The 18830-nt window shown below is 39.9% G+C and overlaps 1 protein-coding gene across 8 annotated transcripts in view; it reads left to right on the top strand.

The window, feature by feature from the left end:
- The window catches only part of SPON1 (spondin 1), a 678179-nt gene that overhangs the window by 475097 nt on the left and 184252 nt on the right, over positions 1-18830 (top strand). For all 8 annotated transcript variants that reach the window (XM_067532126.1, XM_067532125.1, XM_067532124.1 and 5 more), the window contains one exon: positions 7124-7272. In XM_067532126.1, the coding sequence (XP_067388227.1) occupies positions 7124-7272 (149 nt within the window). The remainder of the gene's footprint in view (positions 1-7123; positions 7273-18830) is intronic.

The raw sequence follows: 18830 nt of genomic DNA, 5'->3' as shown, positions 1-18830 counted from the left end.
AAGCCCCATGTTTCCCCAGGCCACACTTTTCCTAAGTGCTTCATTGATTGCTTCTTAGCTATTTCCTGGTTTCTTTTCTGAGCCCATATGGCACAATCATCTGCAAACATGGATATGCCAGTTCCTGCATTATTCCTTTTTGCAAAATCATTTATCACTATGTTTAATAAGATAGGGCTGGTGACACCCTCCTGCAGAATACCATTTGCGATTGTATTTATGCTAGGGTAGGCTTTCTGTACTCTGACCTGCATAGTTCTTGTACTTAAGAAATCCTTTATCCATCTATATTTTCTTCCTTTCATGCCCATGGATGCTATTTTATGAAATAAGCCCTCTCTCTACAATGCATTTTATGATTTTTCGTTATCTAGGAAACCAATATGTTCTTTATTTCTCATATATTTTTGCGCTTCCATCTCTACTCTTACTATATGATCAACGATATTCCTCCCCCTCCTGAGCCCACTTTGCATATTGTCTATAAGGCCATTTTCCTTGAGATATATTGTTAATCTTTCAGTCATTCTTTGCATGGCTTTCCTCATACATGATATAAAGGCAATTGGCCTATATGCATCAGGTCTTATTTGCAGCTTACCTGGTTTCTGGTCCTGTACTGGGACTACAACCGCATGCTTCCACTCCATTGGTAGCTCATCTTTTCCCCATAAACTGTTGTACCACTTTAGCAGTATTTTCTGACTCCCTTCATCCAGCATTTTGTTACATATGCCATCTTTGCCAGGTGCACAGTTTTTGCTCTTAGCTATAGCTTTTTGAAGTTCCCTCATATAGAAGTTTTCATTTAATATCATATCCTCATCTTCATCCCACCTCTTCCAGTTTGCATGATACGCTTTATTTATTTATTTTTTTTTGCCCTCATGTGGATTTCTATACTCTGATTTTCACCTTTTTTAACCTCATGGAATATTTTTGCTAAAGGTTCTGTGTTTTTCTTCATTAGAACTTTTTATCCCTTTTTTATCACTTTTATAATGAGCCCTGGTATAGAATTGCTCTTATTCTGTATTCCATTCATTGTCCTAATCTACCTATATACCTCTGATGTTTTAGCATCTTTCTTTATTTTCCCACAGTACTTTCTTCAGCTTTCTCTTTTTGCCTTTTTAATAGTCCTTTGTGCATTCACCTTGTATGTTTTATATTTTATTAAGTTCTCATTATTCATTGTATTGTTTACTTTCTTGTATGTCTTATTCCTTTCCTTAATGGTTTTTGTTACACTCCTCATTTCACCGTGGTTCATAGTTTTGTTACTTAGGGTGACCAGATCACTATACCTAGGATAACTTTGCTGCCATCATGATTCCCTGAATTATATTGCTACTAAATTACTCAATGTCATCACTTACACATTGTTCATTAATCTTTTCATTACATGTGCTTCTAAATAGTTCCCAGTTTACTTTTTAATATCCCAAGTAGGGGGCCTTCCTTCAGCCTCAACATTACCTTTACCTTGATATACTATAAGGATAGGAAAGCGATTATTTCCCATTACCTCCTTTTTACCAACTTTGTAGCTACATTTGCTTGCTACTACTGGACACAATTCCCAGGTCTAGATAAGAGAGATTTCCATTGGCTGCAATAAGTCTAGTGGGTGTACCATCATTCAGTATTACTAAATTATTTTCATGAATGAATTGTCTAGATATTTGCCATTCTTACCATTTTTTCCACTTCCCCACAATCTGGTATGGCTGTTTCAGTCTCTATATATAATATATAGGCCTACTGCATCTTCAACTATCTGTCAAATCTTTCATCTCCACTTTTCCGAGGGGTTGTATGTATTATATATTCTCAAAGATGCAAATTTATTTTGCGTTGGAATTTCAATAGTGTTTTACTTTATATTTAATTTCTTCACCTCAATTTCAAGATAATTTAAGGTTTTCTTAATTGAAATGAAAGGTTTCATCCCCCTTCTGAAATCTAGTTTTTCTATTTACCATGTTTCTCGAATGCAAATAACATAAGGTTTAGTAGCCTTATCAAGGATATTTGTCTTTACTTCCTGTCCATGTGCGATTAGGCTATGTGCATTGCAACAATAAATAGTACCATTCTATTTATCCTTTATTATTTCCTTCACTTAAAAAAGCATGGATTCACTCAACTGATAAATTGCTATCTCGTAGGTACTCTTCTGCTGCTTTAACTATAATTTTCATTTTCTTTTCTCCCTGTCTGTGAAGTGCAGTTTATTATTTAAGTCATGAAAGCTATAAACCTCTCTTTGTCTACACATAATATGTCTGCTCCTATTTTCCCCTGTATCACTCATTATATCCTTTGATTTATTCTGTTGTGTATTTCTCTCTTTCTCCTCACTGAGTTTCCTTTCCTCTCCCCCTTTTGGTCTTAGATGCCTCCTAATAGCTTGCACACTTACAAATAGCATAGCACTTGTATAACTTTTGGTTTTTGTATCTCTCTTGCTTGCTTTGCTGCTATACAACCTCTGTATGCTGCACTGTGCTTTCCTGACGCAATTGCTATGCTTTAATGCTGTTGCTTCCATACAATTGTCATAGGAGTGCACATTTATTGCATCTAATTTCCCTTTACATATATTTGCCACATGTCCAAACATTTTGACATCTGTACCACTTCACCAGGAGTGGGATATATAGTTTGGTTTAAAATATGTGGTATCCTATTGTTACCCTTTCTGGAAAGGTTTCTCCTTTAAATGCAACTAGCACAGCTGTTGATGGCTTTCTTTCACCTCCTCTCTCCTGCTAATGATTGGCTTATCATCTATCCCCTTTGCCTTACTTTACTTTATCATCAGTCATTTCGATTAGCACTTCTTCTAGCTGGGGCATGTCCACCCTTTATTTTTCCTAACCTGTGACCAGTCTTCCCCTCTGCTACCTCCTTCATCATTTTCTAGACTAGTTTCATTAGTCTCCATTATATTTTCTGTCTGTCTCTATAGCATAGCTCAGCCAGTCAGCTTGTCTTAGGCCCAGGAGTCTCCTCAGCTCCAACGAGCCTTCCTGACTGACACCCCAACTTCTCTCCCCTCCAACCCATTTCTAGTGTCTTGGAACTCCTCTGATCCCTTACCCAGAGGAACTAACTTTTTTTTTTTTTTTTGCCGGTGGATGCCCCCCACCTGCTGCTTGCTCCTTTCTTTCCCCTTAAGGACAAGTGACAGGAGGGGGAGGGGAGGGAGCAGTGGGGTTGTAGAGGGGGGCTCGGGGGAAGGGAAGGAGCATGAGCAGGGCCACAGTCCGGCTGCCAGGGGCCTCCCCACTTCTCAGGAGCTTCCAGTGGCAGCGCTCCAAAGGCAGCGGGCTGGCATGCCTCCAAAGAGAGGTATGCCACATATGGCATTTCTTGTCTTGTTTGTGGAGGCTTAGCCTCCCCAAGCCTTTAATACTTGCTGATCATGCCATCACTCATGGGTGTGAGTGCCCCCTATTTTTTTTTTTTTTGATGGGTGCTTGAGCCCTGGAGCACCTATGGAGTTGGCACCTATGCTTTAACTCCCCTCTTCACTATCATTTTTGTCCCAAGTCTTAAATTTTTCGTCTCTCTCTTCTCAGAAAGATAACAAATCAGGACAGAACCCCTGAAATCACTTTGTCCTTCGTTCCTGACTCTGGAGCACTTCCATGCTCCTCTAGGACAATAAGGAATTAAAATACACAAGCTGGATATGTGCAGGTGCATTGAAATTTGCTTTCCCCCCCATGGTTATGGGTCTATAAACACAGAGAACCCTTTGATGAAACTAGTTTTAAACATCAGTGCTATCTGTACAATGCAAATGTGCACAAGCACAGAGAAAACAAATGTGAGTGTACCATAAAAGTGCTCCTCTTTATCATGATTTCACATGAAAAAATTTGCTGCTACTGATAAGATGGCCTTAGTGAGCAGAAAGTAAATGCTTCCAAGTTGTTATCTAGTGTAATTACTTCCTGTGAAACATTCAGAGGACAGTTCCTTTTTCAGCTGGTAAGGTTTTCTCTCTGCTTCCCTCAACTGGATATCTTTAACAAGATAGTCTTCTTTAGCTTCAGTTTTCAGATGCAAATTCTATAATCTACTTGCCCTACACCTGATTGCCTAACTCCCACTGTAATTTTGCCATTGTCTTACATGTTTAACCACTTTTTCACTGATTATTCAGAAGCAACATGACCAAGAATCGGCATTTGGATGGTGTAGTCTCAGATTTACTTGCATTATACTGTATCTCTCTGTAACAAAGTGTTTTGCTCTGAGGCTGGAGAGCATGGGACTAAGCCAGTTCTGATTACAGAATGAGCCCACCTGAGGATAATCAGGCACTTCCCTACAAAGAGGAGATGGTGGCTGCAACAAATGGGGAATGTTGGAGTTACAGTAATTGGGGGAAGGGTGGCTTTTGCAGGATTATGGTCCGAGGAAGCTTGGAAGGGAAAGCCCAGTGAGGAAGAAACCCTGACTGTTTCTGGGACTGGATGGCAGTCCCTGGGGGCAGGGGGGGCAGAGAAAATGTCAGAAATAAGTATGGACTTTTTCTTTGTGGTGTTGTGTAATGGACTGTAGTTTCTGGGTTGTGGTAAATTGGTTCTGGTATTAAATTAGCACCATGCAGGGATACTGTTAACCAGAGACAGCCTCTCTGAGTTCTCAAAGGGCCTTGAAGAGAGGCAAGAGCCTGCAGAGGCACCCCTGACCAGGCAGGGGTGCTCAATAAGCAGCATTCTTGTTATACACTTACATGGTTATGAAGCATCTGTGTGTGTTTGTATACAGATGTATATTTACAGATACATGATGTGGGAAGTAGATGTGTTTAACTTAAGGTCTATGAAGCTCCCCAGAAATAGTTTTCAGGCAGGGTTTTCAAACCGTTTGGAAGCTGAGGCCATGAGTGCCACAAAAAAAAAAAAAAAAAAAAAAAGAGAGAAAAGCATGTGCACTGTTTGCTTAATCAGAATTTGCAATTACTTTAATTATGTGAACTAAAAGACAATTAGATAATGAAATGGCAGTGTGCACTTGCTAATATCACTTGTGCTTGCAGGTTCTAGTAACTATATGTGTAAATTAGGTATGCAGCTGCAATGCACATATTTGCAAATGGTCCTAGGTTCCTGACAGTGAAAATTTGATCCTTGTGTTGATTCAATGTTTGCCTTTATAAGGATGAAAGAAATTATTTAACTTAGTTATCAGTGATGAATGTCTCATAGATTCATGTAATTAGAGCCTGCTGGCAGGCTCTAATTGCTGACCAATCACCTGGGAGGCAAAGGGATCATGAGGCACTGTGACTGGGACACAGGCTAAGACATCCAGCACAGAAGCAGTCATGTCCCCCCAGTCTCTACTTTTTCTGCCAGTGAGTACTTTGCCTTGGAGCTGCACAGCTGAAGGTGCTTGGGCTCAAAGGAGTGAGCCTTATCTTAGCATAGTCAGGAGTAGAGCCCCTCCAGCTCCACTGCTGACCCCTGTCTGGGTACTTTTTCAGCCTTACCTTACCTTACCTTACCTTACACACAGCAGAAGAAAAGTTCATTAGGGTGTATGGGTTACTGTGGAGTCCTGAAAAGAGGTAGAATGGAAGGAAGATGGAGGACAGGAGTAAGAAGAAGGATGCGAGAGAGGCAGGTTTCTTCTGTGGGAAGACAGCAGAGGTGGTTGCAGAAAGAGCTACCAGGTTTTGTGTCTGGGTAAGATGGTTGACATTGTATATGTGGGGGAACTGGGCCTCCTTAAGCAGTTTTCACATGACAGATCATAACAGTGGCTGTGCAAGTAGCCATAATACAATGAAACATATACAAGAATCCACCCTTAGTAGGCAACTTCCTGTCATAAGGCACTAACTTGAGTGCAAATCTGATCTACCTTTATGAGAAAACCATCTCTGTTAAGCAAACATTTCTCGTTCAGTCCCTTGTATGGTTATTTAAGTCTAGATTTCTCCAAGTATTGTTCTCAGAAATATTTTACATGGAAGTTCTAAAGTTAAAATTAAGAAGGGAACTTAAACTTTCATTCACAGGGTGACTGGTCCTTTAAGGGGTAATGGGTCCAGTCCTGTGGCTCACCAGCTAGAGAAAATGAGTGTAGCTACTGGAGGTCTGGAGATCAGAGAAGCTTGCTGAGTGGCAAAGGGGGGAAAGGACTAACACTGTCTGTTTGCCTGCTTGCTGGCCATTTTCAACCCTGGAGGAAGGGGATGAGAAGCCCAGGGTTGAAAGCTGAGGAAGTGCTGCAGCGGGCCTTAATTAGCAGTGTAGACCTCAGAAATCTGCCTGTGGGTCTCCTGACTCAAGGAGAAAAAGTCTGCATGCATTAGCAGCCCAGAAGTAATGCTGTGGAGCTCCAGACCCAAAGAGGAAATTTGTCCAAGGTATATCACAGTCACAGAAGGCGACTAGGGGAACCCTGATTCAAGGGGATCAAGCACTGGACATGGGGGGTGAAGAGAAAGTTTCTCTTGTAAGAAACTCAATAAATAAACCCCCATAAAGTGGGGAATCTTAGTTTCTGGCCTGGGAGAGAGTTCTTACAAGAGCCAGAAGAGGGAGCTGAAGAGCAACTTGAGGTGGCTCCCTGTTATACTGTCTAAAGAAGATCAAGTCAAGGAGAATTTGTTTTGTTTCATTACAAAGTTGCTTACAGGTGCATCTGCATTTACCCTCATGGTAAACCAAGTTGAAATGTTAAACTGAAGGTTCATACCAATTGGGCAGCATGGGGGTGTGTGTGCCTACCCAACTGGAACATAGAGTGCTTCTCTACTTCAATATTTTATTGCTAAATAAATTTAAATATTTAGGAGTTATCAAGTATCCTGCTTTCGTGAAATAGTTTGTTCTTTTTTTCTCACTAAGAAGATATAGACCATGGGTTTAATGGGGATTGAAAACATTCAGCAAGCCTCAGGAGAGATGCTCAGCACTTGGCAGGATTGGGCACTTGAAGCAGAATTTCATTGTAATAGGAGAGGGAACAATATGCTCTGGGCCAGGGTGGCAGGGCCTGTCTTCACCTTCTTGAAGTGTCGGGGCTGTTGGCAGTCTGAAAGCCAGTGTGCCTAATCCACTTTAACCAATTCTCTTTTTATTGTTATTTGAAGGACGAGCTAATCATTGGTCGGCAATCATTGGTGGTTCTCATTCCAAGAACTATGTCCTTTGGGAATATGGAGGATATGCTAGTGAAGGTGTTAAACAAGTTGCAGAACTGGGGTCCCCAGTAAAAATGGAAGAAGAAATTCGACAACAGGTCAGTGTAATGAAAATAATTATGAATATTTAAGAGTAGCTTAACTTGCACTTTGAATGGCTTAGCACTTGACCTGTACAGCAATGTTACTGCATTGGCTAGTTTTTTACCTGGACAAATTATGAAGGCCTTCTTCTGGTACTTTAAAAAAAAAAAAAAAAAAAAAAAATCAGTTCTTGCACAGGCAAATGTTAATGAAGTTAATCAGAATGTTGTCTGAGTAAGAACAAGTTGTTTATAAATGTATTGACACAGGCAAGGCCCCTATAAATTGGAAATGTGATATTTAAAAAAAAGAATCTTCACTGGGTTAGTCAATGAAGACATTTGTAATCTGCCTAACTAGAATAGCAAGCTTCAACATGTTTCTTTTAACAATCAGTATGCCATATGCCTCTTTTACCTTTTGATTTTCACTTTGTATTTCATTACTATATTTGTAACTTATTCTAATGGGCAAAGCGTACTGAGTATTTTTAACTTTTCCAAGCTGTTCAAGTTAAAAAGGCTGTTTTAGCAAATCAGAAGAGCGCTATTGTGAATAGTAGCATTTTGCATATTTGCACTAATAAACCTGGATAAATCAGATTGTCTGTTAGCATCATTAAAAGTAGAAGACCTTTAACAATATTAGTTTCCTTCATCTGTAAGGGAGTCTACCTATTGAAATGGCTTTTAAACAGTTTGTATTTTTTTTTTACATGGGGTAGAATAAGCAACCAAGTTAAACATTCCCTTGGATTATTATTAATTATGGTATTGCCTAAGCATAAACCTAGATCAGGGCTCCACTGTGTTAAGAACTGACCAAACACTGAGTAGCAGTGGGTCCCTGCCTCAATGAGTTTACAATCTAACCAGACAAGACAAATATAGGGTGGGAGAAGGAGTAGAACACACGATCAGAGTGGACAATATGATGGCAGCAAATGTCGTCATGTGATTGTCATGATTTTTATTTTGGGGGTGGGTACAGTTAGGACAGGATCAGCTAAATGGAAAGAAAAGAGGGGGAGTGAGGAGGACAGGGCAGGGAAGAAGAGCGCTAGGGTGGAGTGAGGCTGAAGTGAAAAGACTTCTCCACTCTTCCCCTTCAATCAGCACAGGGCAGGGAAAGTCCTGTCAGAACTGTGGAAAGTCCTCTGAATGTCCAAAAGTATCCGCTTTGGCAGCTGCTTCTACTGGCTGTCGTTTGTAGCTGGTTCCTCATAGCAGTTTTTCCCCAAAGCCATGTGGCTGAGGGAGAGAAACGAACCACCAGTCCATGTGTAGAAGTCACATCTCAGACAGTGAGGCATGCATGGAGACTGAGGGCAATATCTGAGGTATCACTTGAGGTATACATATGGCTTTCATTAACTGCACTGAGAGTTGTTTGTGGTTCTGGCAGCAGAATTTTGTTCCCAGGGGTAGCCCCTATGGTTGGTTTTACATTTTGTATCAAAGTGTCCTGACTGAATCATTTCCAATATGGATGAAATGTGGGTATATCTTCTGGTATCAAATGGCAGACTACTGAATAATAATTGAACCCCCTTGGTCACATGCAGCTAACCTAGAAATACTTATATGTCCTGATGGGCACGATTTCATCATTAGGATGAGATACAGTGTACCCAATGCATTTCCTGAAGACTTTCAGGTGCTTTGCTGATGGGATTTAAAAGCCAAGTAACGAAGGCCTCACTATCATTATTTATTTGAATTACAGTAGTGATGAGAGGCCCCAGCCCTCCCGTGCTAGGCACTATCCAGACATATAGCACAGGGACAGTCCCTGCCCTGAAGAGCTTACGATCTAAGGTATCCTACAAACATATATCTTCAACAGAAGATAGCTAGTACAGTAATGTCAACTAGTCAAATCTGTACAGATGAAAATTGGGGTGGGAAATTACGGTCTGAATTTTTTTAGAATCTGTACTTTTTATAGCTTTCAGATACTCAAAGTGCAAACAAAATAGACTTTCTTTAATGCTGATTAGCTCAGAACTAGTATGAGAATAGTGCCTCTTACCTGATAGGGCTAGATTCACCCCATCCAGTGTAGGAAATATAAAATCCCTACTGGCCTCTCTGGACAGCTCTACTAACTTCTTAGGGTGCATTGGCCCTCTATGACTGTTAATGTAGAGAAGGCTGGAGCCATCCGGTACCATCTGAAGGTGGCAAGTTTGTTGGAACAGATATTTGACAAAATTGGATTTGATTTTGAGGATTCCCCCATACTGTGCATATGCCTGTGACATGAGTGCTTAAACATGTGACAGTATTTTGAAGAAGGGCAATGACAATGTAATGATTTTCGTAATATCAGGTTTAAAGGTGGGTTTGATTAGCAGTTAAAGCCCATTAAAAAGGAAGAAGTTTTCAAGTGTCAAGAGAAGGGGCAGTAGGTGGGGTTTACTCCGAGTTCAACTGGTAGTCATTCTAGACTACAAAATATAATAAATACATAAATAGATTAGGGTTAGGGCTGGATAAAAATTCTCCAGTGAAAATTTTTTTTTTTCCCCCGATCGAAAACTAGGATTCCAACTAAAGAAAATCTTTTGAGAAGTGCCTGCTTTTTGGCAGAAAATTTCAACTTCTTGAAAAATCAAATACCCATCAGCCAAAACTTTGGGCTGAAAACCAAAGATTTCAATTTGGAAATGCCGCTGCTGTGTCTCATAGGAGTGCCAGTTGGGACTATGTCACTCATGACCCACCACTGCAGTTCAGCAAGAGTAGAGATCACAGTGCACGTGTCGATAGGTGGCACAGGAGACGGATGAACATTTTCAGCTCTAAATAGGGCCCTTTTTTGTACTTATCTAAAAGAGGAGTGAATTGTTAGATTTGGGAAATACAACTTTCTTTTTTATGCTGTTAGACTTGGAAAAATATTGAGTGTGCACAGATCTGGTGCAGAGTGTATTTACATGAGACCAGTACTTGAAAACAAATTGCTGCTATGGTTTATAGTACCAGTCCATGTGCCATTCACACATCATAGTAGTAGAGACTTTTAAAAATATGTATCAAGGTATCTACGTTCTGTAGAATTGCACTGAAAAGTCCTTTTGTTCACTCAGATTTAAAACTATGAATACTGTTACCTCATTGTCTATAAATGAGAAGTTACATTTGCTATAGTTTTACCTTTCTAGGATGATTAAAAGTGCATGCTGTTGGTTTAAAGGTTAATGCCCTTTAAAATTAATTAAATAACTCTTGACTACTTCATTATATGCAGCCTTTGATTACAATGGCTGTTGATTGCAAGGGACTGCTAGCTTTGCTCAGTCTTATTCAAATGAATGCAATGATTTAGATTACTGCTATGGATTAGTTATTCTTTTCTGCTGGTTAATTACTGTGAATAAATTGTTAAGCATGTCTTGTGTACCCTAAGTCTTGTTAAACAATATAGTAACGGAGGCAGTATAATTTGTCTCCAATCCAGAATGACAAATAATGGTGTCATTATTAAGGTTTAATAAATCTTACCTTTTTTTTACTAAAAGTTAGCTGATGTAATGGTGAAAACATAGGGCCCAATTCAGCTTCAGATAAAGTCAGCGATTATCATTCCATTGACTGCAATAAAAGTTGGATCACATAGTTGTTCTGTCTCACGCTCCTAATGAAAAGTACAGTTCCCCAAGGAAAGATGGCAGAATTAGATCTTATTAGTCACCTGGCATTAAACTCTGAATGACACACTATTCCCAAGCGTCACTAGAATGTAGGGTGAGCAGATAGCAAGGGTAAAAATTCGGGACGGGGGTTGGGGGATTATAGATGTCTATATAAGACACAGCACCGAATATCAGGACTGTCCCTATAAAATCAGGACATCTGATCACCCTACTAGAATGTCTACTACTCACTACACTTCAATGATATTTAGAAATGGCAGCCTCTTCTGAATATCATCCCTTGTAGGGCAGAAGGATCTCTTTAGGTGTCCAGATTGATCCAGCTGTCTAGATGCTCTAAAACTCTTCAGTTGGTACTTTGTACAAACAAGAACATAGGATTGAAATAGAAACAAAACTTGCTTGATTTTTTTTGTCTTTTAATTTTTTTTCTTTCATTATGAAAATGAACATCAAGTAGTACATAAAACAAACACAACAAATACATCCATCTGTGAAATGTCAAACTGTTCTGTATCATCTAGGTCTCTCTTATAGGCTTTGCTAAAAAGTTGAGGGGAGCGGGAGTCACATGGAAGATTCAAATCCTAGGTTCACTTGCTCAGCGCTAAAAGTGAGACTTTTTTTAATAAAGTGACTTTCATATGTTTCATAGGTTGCCATAGTATTTGTTTGATGGAGCATGGTTTTAGTGGAAAATTTGAATGACTTGCAAAATTTGTTTTTAATAAGGGAACAATCCCTAGTATCTCCATCAGTCTATATTGGGTCATAAATCTGTTGTTTTTACTCCGATGTACATTGAAAGCTTTTTTAATTGGCTGAGCCCTAGTCTACACTTACCGATTCGGCGCCAGTCGACGGGAGTTACACGAACTACGAAGAGTAACTTGCGTAACTCCCGTCGATTGTTGTGCTTCCCTTCTGCGCACCGTCATCACTGCACTGTGCCGAACTGTGTTCCCGTTGGCGCAGCGCTATGCTACTTGAGGTGGTGGTTTTACTCAGTCAACTTCCTGATTGAGTGGGTCTACACTGTCTGTTCGATCGATCTGGCAGCGGCAACTTTTCCGCCATCAGTATAGACATACCCTGAACCTATTAGGAATCAGTCCTTTAAAAGAAGAGGTTTGTTACAGATGTTACTTTTTCAACTACACAATGTACATGTCTGTCAAAGTCCAGGCCTATCAATATCTAAAGATGAAAAAAGTATTTTGTGAATGGAAAACTAAGTACTAAACAAAAATAATTTGTACTTGGTTAAGTGGATGAATAATTTCTTATTGGCTAGATACATTTTGCTATAATTTATTGAATGTTTAAAATTATATATGGCATAAATATGCATTTCCTTTTTAGATGTGTAAAATGTACTGATGAGTTAAATCACATACATGTTCCCACATTACAAGAATAAGAAAGTAAGTGTCGGTGCCAGTTCTGCTTTCTTCCTATTCAATCGTACATCACAATAAGTCTTCTTTCCAAAGAAAATTGTTCTAGTCCTTACTTTCAGCACATTAGGAATCACTTCATTGCTCTTCACCTAGTTTCTCTACTTGTTAAGATGAGATGAACAAAACGGAATACAAAATTTAAGGTGAAAATAGTACCATTGATTACTATAATGGCATAATGACACTTATCATATAATTTATTCCCTATGTTAGTACAGCCTTTGAACATTGAACAGATCTCTTTGAGCTCTTTAAAATAATACCTAGATCACTTTCCTGAGGGTTTAGAACTAACTCCTAATGCAATCTGCAAGTAAGCTTATGCCAATCAGTGCCTGTTAAATTTCAGCTGGCCTTTTGGTCTAGATGTTTAAGTTCCAAGAACCACTAGTGAATTTGGCATAAGTTTCCTAGAAGCAAAGAATAAAAAGGAAACAATGAAAAGGAGCTGGAATACAGTTCACTAAAGTTGTATAGCTGTCTCATTCCCATTTTTCTCTGCTGCAAACTGAATAAAATGGGGAGCCACAACAAATTTAATAAAGAGACATTTAAAAGGAAAAGAATTGGATGTAACCATCACTGTTTAGTGAGTATTTTATATAACTATTTTCCCTAACTTGAGCTCTGGGAATGGAAAGTAGGCCTGGATCTTACATATGTTGCTTTTTCACCATTTTTGTATATAGGTAGCTTGATTCTTTCCAAGAACTCTGTACAAATCCAGTGAAATAGGAATATAGTGGCATATACTATACACAATTTCTATACTTTGGGGGACAAATTCTAGCAGTTTCCTTGGAAATGGCTTAAATACCCTCATAACAGGCTCACACAAAGTGGACTGAAACCAGCTTTAATTTGTGCCCGTATACTGGCTGAGACCAGTCCTTCACACAAACCCTCACACTCTTATGCTCTAAGAATAAGAGTACAATGCATAGGGGGCAGACCATGTAAAGATTGACTTGATCTAGGCAGCTGCAGGTGATTTTGTGAGAGTTTAGATGCAGGTTAGTAGTATCTTAAGACAAATTGATTTGGGGCATAGAATGGGGGAAGTGTGCCAGATTATATCCAACAAGCAGTTATTAGCTACTTGTTTTTGAATCTCGCTAACTTTCAAGGTTAGATAAAGAAGGTATGGACTGAAGTCGGAGTTGGCTGAAGACAAAAAGGAGCAGTAAAGGCAGAGGAATGGTTAGAGAGTAGGAGGCGATGGGAACAGAGCTGTAGGTGTTGGTGAGATGGCAAGCAGCTTGAATTTTACGTAGTAAAAGACTGGAATTCAGTGAAGGATTCCCTGCTGTTTTTAAGCTTTCATAATGTTCACTTCTCCAATCACTGCATGTCAGTCCCATAACCATTAATGGGAAATACCCATACATCTATATACTAGATAGAATAGGCTCATGTTATGATTTGAAGAAATAACTACTGTAGACAAACTTGTTCAATAATAGGGGCTGATATGAAATCCATTGAAGTCAATGCAAACACACCTATTGGATCAAGCCTACGTGCATCAGGCCTGCAGTAACTACCTTGCAATCAGTGGGGACTGTGCATATGTAATTAATGCAGGCACTGAAACAGTATAGGCTGTGAATACTGAAGTTAGTCAGAACTCAACCAGTCATTAAAATGCATGACTTTGTCACTCAAAATGACTAGTTATAGATAGCTAGGTATATAGTATGTGTAACTAATGATACAGTAAAGCAGAACATGTCAGCCTTGTCTGTCTTAATTTTTTGTTACTTGAACTTTTTTTTTTCTAAAATGCATCTGTATTGGACTTGCAATCTTGAGAAATAGTAAAGTCCGCTCTCTGTAGTAATGGAAGAAAAGTGCTAAATGCTTTATAACAAATAGACTTAACTTCTTTAATTCCTGGCCATTTCATTTAGTGTCTTATTCCTGTAGCGATGTAGTAGACCAATATCAAATTCTTTGGACTAAAGAACACCGGTTGTCAATACAGTGCAAGGTAATGCACATTAGAGCAATTCAGACTACCCAGGCACCATGATGATTAGTATTATTTTAAAGCACTTACTCTCTTCTGGTACTGATGCACATTTCCAAGGGAACAGAAGCAGCCCCTGTAGGGATCTAATTAGAACTCTCATAAATTACCATTGTGGCTACTGCCTGGCTGATGTATGCATCATTTTTGCAAAATCACTCACAGTATTGTCTCAAGGAACTTATGGGAACCTAAACTCGATTGTTACTCAACTTTGAAGAAGTATTTTCAAATGGAAAAAATTTGTGTGCATGTGTGTGAGAGAGAATGCTCCATGCACTGCACTAAACAAAGTTGTTATCTTTACAGATGTTTTGGTGCTGCTTTTATTATAGTATGAGTGTTTCACAAACATTAATGAATTTATCTTTACCCCTCTAAATTATATCCCCATTTTAAAGCTGAGGTAATGAGTTTGCCAATATTGTCAAATTTCTTCTAATTTTGGGTGCCCAATTTGAGACACTAAAGACTTGATTTTTCACAGTAATAAGTATTTTTGTAGCACTTTATATGTTCAAAGCACAATTCCTGTTGACTTGAGTTGCAGTTTTGGCTTGGTGCTGAGATATTGTGCAGTTCTGATCCCAGGTGTGTCTCAGTGCATACTCGGAGAGTGAGGAGCTAGTGACTAGTTACTTGTGAAAATTTTGTTTTGCATGACTTGCCCAGCATTATATAGAAACCCTGTGGCAGAGGCAAGGATAGAATTCAGTTCTCCAGCATGGTTTCAACTCTCGTGTACTCCATTGTGATGTCCTGCAGTGGAAAGTCCTGCTGGAGCAGGCCCAGCACAGATGGAATTTTGGAAGAAGTTAGTTGATAACCTCTAACAAGCATGTGCAAACCCAGATTTTTTTTTGGAGGCTTGGCTAACTTTGTGCAGTTTTTCCACAGGGATAACAAAAGCACATTCCTCATGAGTGACCCCCTCCTCAGCTACATTTCAGGCCCTTGCCACAAAGCAATAAGATACTACAACTACATGATGTGACCCGTCTGTGCCTAGGGTAGCTTGCTTGAAAATGCCTAAGTCAGGGCCGGCTGCAAAAGGAAAGCAGATTCTCCCAGAATTGGTGGGTAATATGGAAGTTAGATTCCCTAACCAGTCACAAACAGTGCTCCTGATTTCCCACACTGGTTATCAAGAAGCTACAACAAGAAATACTCAGCCCCCTTTATTGCGTTTCAGTTTTGGCTCCCAATCAGCAACTGGGTCCAGTAAGAGAGAAGTTATTAAAACTGTATTCTCTTTTCCAAAAATGTTCTTCTGATCCAGAAAGGGTCAGCTACATTACCAGATCGATATAAGTTTGGATCTTACCCAAAATACCATGCTGACAGCCCATCCTTTAGTAACTAAAACTAAAGGTTTATTATAAATGGAAAGAAACAAATCAGGAGAGAGGTTAAATGGTCAAAACAATTTAAAGTCCATATATATCAGATTCTCAGCAGCATTGTGGAGTTTGTAGGCTTGTGTAGTTCCTCTGGTGCACGTCCAGTACCTGGATGGGTCTCAGCCCTTTGCTTCACAGCTTCAGTTGTAAATGAGTTGATCCAGTGGTAGGAAGCAGGAATGAAGACACGATGGCTATGGAGAAGCTGCATTTTATAGTCTCTGGTATGCTATGTGGCTTGTTTCAAACACATGCTCACAGCACATGGGCAAGGAAAGGCACTTGCAGTCCCCCTGACCACAGGCATGTCCCTACAACATGTCCTGATGACTCACAGGTACTGTCCTGGCTTCTTTCCCAGGCTCATTGTAAAGATAATGACCCGTAATGAGTCATCAATGCTGACACGAATCTGCCTGGGGGGTGTAACACAGTAGTACAGCACAAGTGTTTGGATACAGATATGTCACACATTTCCATGACTTGCATTACAAAGACTATATATACATACAAACAATATTATCATACTTAGCACATTATAACCTTTCCAATGGTTCCCAACAAAGCATGTCTTGTAGGAATCATTGTAATTTTGTCATATTCATATTAACTAATGTTATAAATGGTCACCACTAATCCACACAGTGTGTCACATGGTTGCAAGATATTTTTTCTATCGGGGGGGGGGAAACACTGTTCTCTAATCTTGTTGTCAAAAACTGCTGAAGCATTTTAGCTTAAACTTGCAGGGGGAAAAAATTCAGCCTGAGGCGAGCACCTGCCATAAGAGATTTGAGCTTCAACTGTTTGTTTGACGAAGTTATGAGCAACTGAAAATGCATTTTTATAATAGAACATATCAGATCATATTAACTAGAGGCAGCACAACTAGGATTGCCACCTCTCAAATAAAAAACAAAAACAAAACCCAGGACCTCTGCCTGCCTGCCCGCCCCATGTGTCCCCAGGTACTACCCCACCCCGGGGCAGTGTCTCCCCATCCCATCTCTGGTAGAGGGCACCAGCTGCGCCTGGGGCTTCCCCAGGCACCAACCTCGCCACGCAGGATGCAGCGCTGGTCGGACCCACCCTGCTTCTGTCCAGCAGTGACCCCTGCTGCCAGTACCTTTGTGGTGATGAGTGGGTGCTGTCCCTGTCTGCTCATTCTCAAGCTGCCCTGTCCCTTCAGCTTCCAAATCTCTGCATGGGTGCTGTCAGCCCTCCCTGCTACAACTACTGGGGCTGGAGGAGTCATCAGGGGTGTGGCTGATAAAACCCAGGACTTTTTATGTCCTGGGAAGACTTAGAGCTTTCCTGGCATAGCTTCCTAAAAAAAATGACAATCCTGGGAAAACTGGGATGGATGGCAACCCTAGGCAGTACAAGGCCTGCCTGTAGCATGTGTGCGCATGCGTGTATTATAATTGCGTGTTGCTCCTAATCATCCTCACCAAGCTTCTTGTCCCAGTCTCCATCCCCCATTCCCACCCCACACACATTGTGGCATTTGAATCAGGCAGCTACGTCCTCCAGGCTCCAGAGGGTGGTGTTAAGAACACAGGAGAGACATTGGTTAGTTCAGGTGCCTGGACCCTGACCCAGATTGCACCAGAGAGCTATAATTGCAGGGACAGTCCTGTTCACTTCCACCCTAGGGTGGAGCATGTCCAGTGCGGACAGAATCTTTGGACAACTTTAGCTGCTAAAAATCTGCTGGGTCTGTACTGAGCATATGAACTGCAATTTTCAAAGGCCTCTAACTTGGCTAAATTTGGGCAGATTTTCAAGACACATCCCTGATGTAGAGGCCATCCCTTGCCAAATTTCAAATCCCTGCTTCAAAGCATGGCAGTTCTAAAGCTGCTCAATGAAAATGTCTCAAGAATATTTTTGCATAGGCAAAACAGTATCTTTCCCTAGTCGTCGTCGTCAGAAATAGCTCAATTGTGTTGGCTGAAAATTCCACCCACTCTCCACCTTCCCTGTCCCTCCTCACTGCCCCCCCCTCCCCGCAAAATCTGCCTGAGGCAGAAACCCAGCATGGAAAATTTCAGCTGAAAAGCAAGTTTGGCAAAATTATAAGGAATTGAAAACAGGGTCTCATAAAGGGAAGTGTCAGGCATAATCTGATGATAATCTGAAATTTAGTATTTTCTTAAAATGATTTTTTATAATGTCTCTTTATATTTACAGTATGACATTTTAAAAATAAATGCTCTAACACGTCCAAGGCGGCACAGTTACTTCTGAGTATTTCTGACATGTCACTTGTATTTGTCCATCAATTTATAAATTCAAAAGGGTTCTTCTCTTTCTTCCCCTCTGTACCTTGTGATTTAAGGCATGAGACTGAATGTAGGTACTAGTATCTAGTATGGCAGCAGATTATTGTGTTATTTCTTACACACACGGATAGGAACTATGTATATATTTCTCATATAAATAGGCAGTTTGTAAGTATAGCTTTTATTCAGACATCAAGACAATCAACTCAATTTCTTTTTCATTGAAACATGATTTTAAAAAGTGTTATTGTATGGCACCCAAGTGCTCTGGTTTGCTCTATAAATGAAATAGTTATATTGTAAAAGTGATATAACAGTTATAATACAATATTAGCTGGATGCTTGTGAACCATGGACTTTTATTTGTTCACCATTTGAAAAGCCAGAAGACAAAACTCTGAATCATCAACGTTTCTTCTTGACTGATCATGCTTCGATATGTGTATTTATTGTGAAGAGCTATGTGGTGATTTTGCATGGATGGCCTTTTACGAGGTACATTTGCTTTGTACTGTACTCTGTAATCTGGGGGGGCGGGGAGAATGATCCACATTTTATTAAACTTTTTCTGGCAGCCTGAAAGGGAAGCCACTGCACATACAAGTTTTAGTAAAACAATCTGTCAGCTGTTTCCCATGGATAGTATGATAATTCATGTGTTAAATCTCTGGGGTTATAAATGAACAAACAAAGGATGGAAAAGGAATTCTTTGAGTGAAAACATTTGCTGACTTCTCATC

Source organism: Emydura macquarii, unplaced genomic scaffold (assembly GCF_026122565.2).
Source record: "Emydura macquarii macquarii isolate MOO-44397 ecotype Brisbane River unplaced genomic scaffold, CSIRO-AGI_Emac_v2 contig_3240, whole genome shotgun sequence".
Lineage (NCBI taxonomy): Eukaryota > Metazoa > Chordata > Testudines > Chelidae > Emydura > Emydura macquarii.
This window is presented reverse-complemented; position numbering and strand designations above follow the sequence as displayed.